Below are 9,132 nucleotides of genomic sequence, written 5' to 3'. Positions count from 1 at the left end.
CATCAGCACAACAACAACTACCCTTTTGTAATGAATCATAAGCTAAAATTACATGCTTCACCATTGCAATGACTTTAACCTTGCAAACTTTACAACCTGTCCTATCAACTCTTACTTGGCAAGGAAGTGCATAAATTTTATTATTAGGCACAATAGTTATGGTTTTGGCTAGGATAAACAGTAAAATGTTTCAAGTATGGCCAGAAAGTTTGTTTTGCATGTGGATGCAGACACAGTGTTAAGCATCAGAAAAGGCRTTATGATGTATTTTGGTTCACCAGAACATACAAAGTAAATAATCCAYGGAGTAATATAGCAAAGTACAAGAGGAATATGCTTCTAAGTTATAATACTTGATGGTCAAGTGCTCATTTAGAATGCATTCAATAAATCATCAATCTTTTTTGGGCCAGTTGATGGTCAAGTGCTCATTTAGAATGCTTCTAAGTTATAATAGTTGAGGGATAAAGGGAACAATGGTTTGTAGATACGTGAGTGTTTAGTAATATAGCAAAGTACAAGAGAGATATGCTTATTAGTTGTATTTTAACTATTATAACCAAAGAATTCAGAAGGAGATTGCGAGAAAATGGAGAGAAGTGGACCATTGGTAAGAACGGAAGACGAAGAACTATAAGTAAAGATCAAACTTAGGGGCCGTTTACCAAACACTTACCCGGTAMGTGCTTACCGGTAAAATTTAACACCAATATTTATGTATCGGGTAAGATTTTAGTCCACTAAAACGAAATCATATGCAATAATTTAATCGATAAGTGCTTACCATGGTAAGAGTCGTCGGTCTCACTTACCGGGTAAGATTTATGGTCCTTGTCTCGCTCTTACCGGGTAAGATTCTTTCTCCTTACCATATTCATCCGGTGAGGTAACATGACTTGGTAAATGCTTAACCGGGTAAGTGTTTGGTAAACGGCTCCTTAGTCATAAGATTGTGGTCCTACTAAATATTTTTCAGTTTTCGGAATTGCTATTTAAGTCTTGTAATCTTTGTTTTCTAATCAAGTGAAGAAAAGTTGCCTTCCTTTTCAGGTACAACACTTGTCTCATATGCAACATGCCTTAATAGTAATAGCTATGATGATAACCCTTTCCCCATAAACCCCATTGCTTTAAAGAAGGACACATTCATGTGACATCTCATCCACCGTGCAAGCAGTCTACGAGAAGATGCAACTGACATCGTGTGAGAATCTAAGCATTTATATCAACTATAATGGAAGTTATAGACTATCTATTATACTTCTTGCTACTGGTGTTAAAATTTGTAAATTGAGTTTGTTATACTTTCTTTAGTTATATGTTACATATGTATAGGATGATTGATGGTAGGAGGGTAACAATTGATATTTCTAGTCAGATCCTATATTATTGGATGATCGGTTGTAAGAATTATCTGGTATTAACAGATTACTGTTCCATATCAGGCAATAGTACAACTGCTTCAACCAGAGCCTGTGAGTTTCTGATTCAGGGTAATTCTTTATCTAGGTCAAGCCTCTGAAGAAAACATCAATTATTTTAGTTACTCTCAAATATGACAACTCTGGATCCTGCTTCAATTTCTCAAGTAGGCTGTCTAAGAAGATTTTTGCACCGAGACTCATTATTAGTGCCCCGAAAACGACTACACCTGTGAGGGCGAAGAAAGTGGCAAATAGTATTGCGATATCGCTATCGGGAGTAAGGTCTTTATACCATTTGAAGTGAGTAAAACAACAGTGACATAAAAAGTATCAAGGACGTTGTTTATTTTGTTTCAATTATTGATGCATTCATGTGAACAAACTCGTAGAAGAAAAATCCTTKTTAGCAATATGGTCAACAAATATATCAACAAGCCAAAAGAATCTCATTTCACAAAGTTTCTAGGTCAAGCCTGGTGCAAACWGTATTGTTCTTTCAAATCACAAACTCTCTAGTTTTTCTTCTAAAATTTCTTTCTAGCCTCTTACTTCAAAGATTCAAGCTACAACCACCAAGCATATAGATTGGAAAGGGAAGTCTTATTACCTGCTCAAGCGAGACGAAGAGGCGAAGAGGATGAACATCGGTTCAAGCGGGACGAAGAGCAGAGAGGAGGAGAGAACCGGCGAGAGCAGTGGGGAGTTCGAGGTTATCTCCGGCGAGAGCAGTGGGGAGTTGGAGGAGACCGGCGAGAGCAGTGGGCGGCGAGAGNGAGCAGTGGGGAGTTGGAGGAGACCGGCGAGAGCAGTGGGCGGCGAGAGGTGGGAGACGAGAGCAGTGGGCGACGATGGTGGAGACGGAAGACAACTGGGGAATTTGTGCGAGAAGAAGTAGCGTAGAAGAGGAGCCCGAATTTGGATTTCAAAATCCAGCCCATTTACAATGGATTTCAAAATCCCTTGTTTATGGGATTTTAAAAACTACACTGGATTTAAAATCCAGCCCATTTAGCAAACCAAACAAGGGAAGGGAATGGATTTCAAATCCAAATCCCTCCAAATCCCTCAAACCAAACGCACCCTTAAATTTCAACACATAACCGTTTTAGGTATAGATATAGATATAGATATGCACGTTTGTATATTATAGCTATTGCTATGTACATATTTTTGAATTAAATTTAGACCAAAATTAAAAAAGATTAATTAAGTATAAGTTTAGACGAAAATTAAAAATAATTACGTGGATAAAATACAATTCTTGGAATTTGATGAATTAAATCTTTATTTAATTAATTTCCGTCACTAATCTATCATAAATGAATCAAACTATTTTTTATTTTTTATTTTTTAGAGATCCACCGTAATGATTCGAAAAGATAATTTTTAGCCACTCATTATTTAGGGTTGTTAGGAAAAAAGCATGGGTGGAGGCTCCTTTTTAATATCGTTCTTCTGAATATTTAATTTTAATGATTTTTAATGGTTGAAATATAATTATGTTTAAAGGATTATTCAAATTTTAATCATTTTTTATGATTTCTTATTTTCAAGAATTCTTCAAAATATTTGTTGGAATCTAAAATCAATCAAAATGCTCCTTTTTCTCCGTTTTTAATAATCTTTATAAATAAATACAAATAAATTTTATATTTTGTTTATTTTTCATATTTATTCATACAAAACAACTATATATAAGGTGTACACTAATACAAGTGATTTACCTTTTTGATATAAATTGGGGGTGAGCATCAGAACTGGATACCTATCTTTGACTTCGTAATTGTCGGTTCTGGACCCGGAACATATGTGACTGGTTTCTAAAATACAGAATTGATCCGGACTAGTTCCAGTTCTGGTTCAATTCTCGTTCTTTGGAACCGTTAACCACTGAGTATCCGTCGGGATGGGTTACGAGATAGGGCACCCGGTTCCGCTAGGTACCCAGAACCGGAACCGATGAGTACCCGTTATTTGTTTTAATAAAAATTATTTTATATGTTTATTTTATTTAATAAAATAAAATTGAAATTATTAAGTTTCCTTAAGAGTTGAATCAGTTATCGTTGCCGTCAAGAGTTCCTTATCAAATTATTTATGTAATTATTAGTTTTTACGGTTTGTAGTAGTTATTTTTTTACGTTGGTACTTTGTAATAGACTAATAATTACTTTCTTATAACATGAAAAGATAAAATTTTAGAAAAAGAATTAGACATCAGGTACCCGGTGCCGCAACCGGTTCCGTACTAGTTCCCAAATATAAAGAACCAGAATAACCGGTTTCCGGTTCCGATTCCTTCATTCCAGAAACTGCGGGTTCCCATTCCATGACCAGCTCCATAAATTTTGGCTCATCACCTATAAATAAAACCTTCAATTAATCCTACTTTTGTTTGATGGGTTTAATTTGGTTTTTAGAATAGGAGATGATGAAAACAATTAAGAGAGTACTACGACAATTCGAACAACCACTTGTGCATGCATTTGTTCAAGACTACAAGAAACTACCACAACATTTGGTAGCTCCATAAACCAAAATCTCAAGTATAAGTTGTTCTGGACCCAAACTACAAAACTAGTCACAAGTTGTAAACGGTAAGAAACTGCAACAATGCAACAGCTTCCATCCAACTACCACCGCTGCCACCGCCAACTCCGCCACCACAACCACCAACGCCACCACTACCACCAACGCCACCATATACCTGCATTGTTGCAGTTTCAGTCTTCCTCATCTGTCTCCGGCACAAGATTTAGGTCAATCAGACGTCGTTCATCAGTTGTCTTGGCTAGAGCCGGCGCAGATGCACTTTTAGGTGTTTGGTGGTCTTCTGTTGGCTTGATTTGAAATATTCGACTTGACGTTCCAAAATCCAATGGCTTAAAACGGCTGACCTGCTGTTGAGCACCTGGTGGCTTTTCTAGCCGACAACTTGAGTCAGCTTGCTTCATAATAATGCTATCAGGCTGTGGACTCGGCTTTTTCTGGTTTAATTCCGAGCCACCCACGATGGCTGGCTTTCGAGTGTTTACCGTCCGTCGAGTTCTTTTTCGGCGGGTGGTTCCAGAGGGTTTCTTGCCACGCCGAGAATTCACAGTTTGATGACGGCGTCTCACAGTCATACAGCCACTGCAAGTGCATGTTGAGTGGTGTTTGGTCCCACTTGGAGCCTGAATGCAGACAATACAGCTGCAACCAGGCCGGTGACGTGGGTGCTTGGTGGTGGCCTTTGCAGGAGATGGTAACGCCGGCGGCGGCGGCACATTCTCCTCCTCGATTACAGCATCTGCATCTCGACCCATCACCGATTCCAGTGGTTCCGGCTGCTGGTCTATGATCTTCATCTTCTTTGAAGATCCTGCAGTCATGAAATTAACACACATGCAGATTGATCATGATCAAGATCAAAATACGTACTGAAAGTTGATGACTTGAACACGAAAACAAGAAAATGTAAACGATGGATCGATCAAGATCATTCGCACCCTCATCACTGCTCCTTGGAAACATATTCTTGACCCTGTTGTCCGACATCATCTCTTCTGTAGCTGAACAGCATGATCTGGTGCACCAACATGAATCGATCACAATCAGTTCTTTCAACAAAATTACGATCTCCAAGCACACATCGATCATTACAATAAGATCGTGCTTAACAAACTTATTAAACTTCCATACCGATCGTCTAAAAACATCTTAATAAACTTATTATAGTACTTTAACATAAGATACAATTGTTTGAATTCTATAATCTTAAGTCTGTAAATCACATCCACATTCCACCTAGGGTTTACAAAGCCCTTTAAAAGAATTGTAAATGGCCACCTAAGCAAAATCTTGCTCGACACTTGCAAAATTTGCAATTGTTGTTGCAATGCCAACTAAACTTGTTGGTGAATTGCAGCTATATAGATGGTAAATGTAAAAGCTGATGTGACACAATTGAAAGTATAAATGAATTGTAGACATGTAGAAGGTCTTATATTGTACATTTTTAACGTTGTATAAACCCATAAATGATACAAAGTAGGGTAGGTCTAGTATAGAAAATTGGTACCTGTGGGGATCCCACTGGTTGTGAGAACAGGTCCAGCCTGCTGGAATAACAACATCCATTGGAACCTTACGCCATTTGTAACATCCTTCGCATTGAGCCCATTGAATCATTTTGCTGTCACATGAAATGCAGAATAAGTTTTTTTTTAACATTTTAATCAGTTCTTTTATGATACTTTTAAAATAAAGTATTTTCGGTTTTAAAGGATTAAAAGACGAAAAAGAAGCTACACGACAAACTTACTTAACAAGGTTTTCGATGATGGTGGGCCTCCCTATGACCGGAACATCCTGTAACGAACCAAAGTTATGATAATATTGCTTGATAATACAAGAATCAAGTATTCATGATAGATAACGCTAGATGAATAATGAAAATTATTTATGATGTAGTGTCGTGGTACATATTTATGACGGAAATATTCAATATAAAAATCCATTATAATAATGATAAAAATACATAATTTTTATAATAAAAATGCATAATGTCATGATAATAATGCATTAATTAGTAAATAACCAGAATACATGATGATATTTTTGAGATATTCATGATTATTGAGTGTTATTCATAATGAATAGTTGGTTCTCAATGAATTTGAGGTTATATATATACATATATGGTCGCGTGAGAAATCAAAATTTAGTGAGAAGTGTATGAAGGTTATAAAAAATGTTAATAGATGTTAGCATGAAAATACCGTAAAGTTAAAATAAATTAATATACATTAACATGAAATGTTAACATGTTAACTTATGTGAACTTCCGCTAACAAAGTGTTTCCTATGTTTCTCATCACTCAAACCCAACCATATATATATATGATTGAGTTACAGCGAGAATGAAAGTTTTGATAAGAAAGGTGAGAAGAGATCTCCATCCTTGGATCAATCTTAATTGAAGATTAACACTAAGTTGGTGCACCAAGATGCACATAATCAATTCCCGTAAGAAACGCAATTTATGAGGTGCGGTGAGATTGAAAGTGATCAAGGGTCCAGATTATTTCTTACATTTCTCACTCTAACTTCTATTCTTACACAATCCATCGTTCATATATATAGGATTGAGTTCGTGTGAGAAAAAAAGTTATGGTGAGAGGGTAATAATGGATATCCATCCTTAATCAATCCATAATTGAAAATCAACATTAATTAATGTGGTACATCAAGATGCCGTGAGAAGAGCAATTCATAGGGTCGGGATGAGACTAGAAGTGGTCAAGTTCAGAAGAAAATGCTAAATAAATGAAAAACCAGAAAACCATAAAAAAGCGGATGGAAAAGTATACGAAGATGGATATCAAATTAAAATGTGATTGTTTTTCTTTGTGTAATTTGTGTCGTTTGAATTTTGATTATATTCCTATTTTTTGATTTAAAAAATAGAGGATGAGAGATTTCTAAGTTTAAAAATATAGATGTGTTCGTTTATCTAATCACATCCATTTGATCAATTAATCAAACGGTCTACAGTGGTGCTTTTCCGTTTTTCAAGAGAAAAAATGACACAGATTATAGAGTCGTCAACTACCTCATAACCCATGATTTCGACCCCATCGATCACCACAGATTTGGGAACTCGACCACCCAGTGGTGGCCGAACTAGTTCCTGAGCTTCTTTGGAAGTGAGATCAAGTTCCACCATCTCCTTTTCGGGTTCATTAATGTCACTGCCCCAACCCATTTTGGAACTCTTCCTTTTGCTTCGACCCGCAGCCTTGGCTCGAACCACTTCCGACTGAATATTGCTTGTTGGATCATCTGGCTTCATCTGGCTAACCGCAGCTGAACTGGTATTTCCCTTTGAAACGTCATTACGAGGGCTTACGGTTACGATGGCCTGCAGATTGATAAGGAGTATTAGAAACGACCAAGTCTTAATCACATCGGTTGTACCCAAAAAAGGGATTTTCTAAAATAGAGAAAATGGAGATTTTGAAGTTTTTCGTTCCAACAAGAACAAATTAGCATTTAATCAACGATTCGCATGCGTTGACACCCGTTGCTTGACGGAAGAATAGACCGACCTGTTTCAATGACAAAGCAGTACTTTTAGCCTTTCGATATCCCATTATCAGCTTTCCTTCGGGCTCTAACCGACTAAATGTCACTGATCATATATATATATAACTCATTAGGCTCTTAACGTAGAAATAACCCGAACTAAAAAAACTCAGATAATTAAGATCGATCAAGTTATTTCGTTACCAACGTCGCCTTCTACGAGTTCCACCGACTTGACAACTAGACTGAATCCTTCTAGAACGTACATTCTGCTATTATTGTTAGGCCAGAACCTAAGATTTAGATCCCAATTTTTTCCTTCTGTATCTTGAATTGATAAGGGTTCGCCAAAAGGTTCATTCACCGGAGGAAAGTAAGCCTGTAAAAGAACAATAATCGAAAACCACCAAAATGCTCAAGTCGATTGAATTAAGGTGTGGTGAGTCGAGTTGAACACGAACGATACATATGAACACCAACCTCGGCACATCTCTTTGGCAGCACGAGCCGGCCTACCCTCCCAGCGTCGCTAGCAGTAAGCTTTTTCTCGAACAAGGGAGTTATTTTTGCATCCGAACTATTAGATCAAATGATTTGAATGAATAGTCAGAATGAATAGATTTAACGTATTGATTAACATATATTAGTTTCATATGTATTTGGTTCATAATATGAAACAAATATATGTTAATTAATATCGCAAATCTCGTAGCCTTAATCAATCATTTAAATTTAGTATAGTACGTACCATTCAGTAACCTGTTTGGGCATGTAACGATCCAGTAGGTGGTCATTCCCATGGCGGGATTGAGCAGTGAACGATTTACTTCCAAGCAAATGACGCGATGGACTGTGCTCAGTTCCTGAAACGAATTAATAGCGAATGATGAAAAGAAAACTAGCTAGTTTCGTACAAGTTAAATGGTGATAATTGATATATATATATACCAACTGCTGTTTTGTCCTTAATCACATGTGAAGCACGAATCTGTGAGCTTCGCTTCACTGATGAATTCTTCCTTTCACCGAGCCAAGAGGGTTGTGTTGGGCGAACAGATATGTCGACTTGTGGTTGTGGTTGTGGTTCGGTGTTGGATGAATTTAACAAACAGGGTGTTTGAACAGCCGCAGGACCCCGAACCGGGATTGAGCTGGTTGAGATAACACTCGTCTTTTCAGAACTGCGCTTGCGAAAAGAAGCAGCCGGCCTGGACCAACTCGGTGGCTGAAACAATATCACATTCGTAGAAAATGGAAATCAGAGAGTATAAATAGACATATAGAGAAAGAATTGGAAACACCTGACTTAGACCACATTTTTACACTTGAAACTTCACAACATAACATTATGAAGGCAACCTTTACACCGTTTTTGTTATGAAGGTTCAAGTTTTTTACCTTCACAGTGCTTTGCTATGAAGTTTCAAGTATAAAAAAGTGATTTTACGGATCTTATGAAAGTCTCATGTGAACCCAACCCTATATATATATATATATATATATGTATATATATATGTATATATGTATATATATGTGTATATATATGTATATATGTGTATATATATATGTATATACATATGTATATATGTATATATATGTACATATGTATATATGTATATATATATATATATACACACACTGA

General features: G+C 36.7%; 1 protein-coding gene across 1 annotated transcript in view; it reads right to left on the bottom strand.

Moving 5' to 3' along the window:
- Positions 1–5,252: 5,252 nt before the first annotated feature.
- The window catches only part of LOC112501949 (B3 domain-containing protein Os07g0563300-like), a 4,808-nt gene continuing 928 nt past the window's right edge, over positions 5,253–9,132 (bottom strand). Inside the window, exons 3-11 of the mRNA XM_025105741.1 lie at positions 8,439–8,715; positions 8,239–8,353; positions 7,971–8,067; positions 7,695–7,869; positions 7,514–7,596; positions 7,018–7,326; positions 5,728–5,774; positions 5,485–5,598; positions 5,253–5,331 (exon numbers count right to left, since the gene is read on the bottom strand). Of these exons, the coding sequence (XP_024961509.1) occupies positions 5,253–5,331; positions 5,485–5,598; positions 5,728–5,774; positions 7,018–7,326; positions 7,514–7,596; positions 7,695–7,869; positions 7,971–8,067; positions 8,239–8,353; positions 8,439–8,715 (1,296 nt within the window). The remainder of the gene's footprint in view (positions 5,332–5,484; positions 5,599–5,727; positions 5,775–7,017; positions 7,327–7,513; positions 7,597–7,694; positions 7,870–7,970; positions 8,068–8,238; positions 8,354–8,438; positions 8,716–9,132) is intronic.

This window comes from Cynara cardunculus, unplaced genomic scaffold (genome assembly GCF_001531365.2).
Source record: "Cynara cardunculus var. scolymus isolate 2C unplaced genomic scaffold, CcrdV1 Un_Scaffold_738, whole genome shotgun sequence".
NCBI classification, from domain to species: Eukaryota; Viridiplantae; Streptophyta; class Magnoliopsida; order Asterales; family Asteraceae; genus Cynara; species Cynara cardunculus.
The sequence above is the reverse complement of the archived record's forward strand: the minus strand, read 5'-3'. Positions and strand labels throughout refer to the sequence as shown.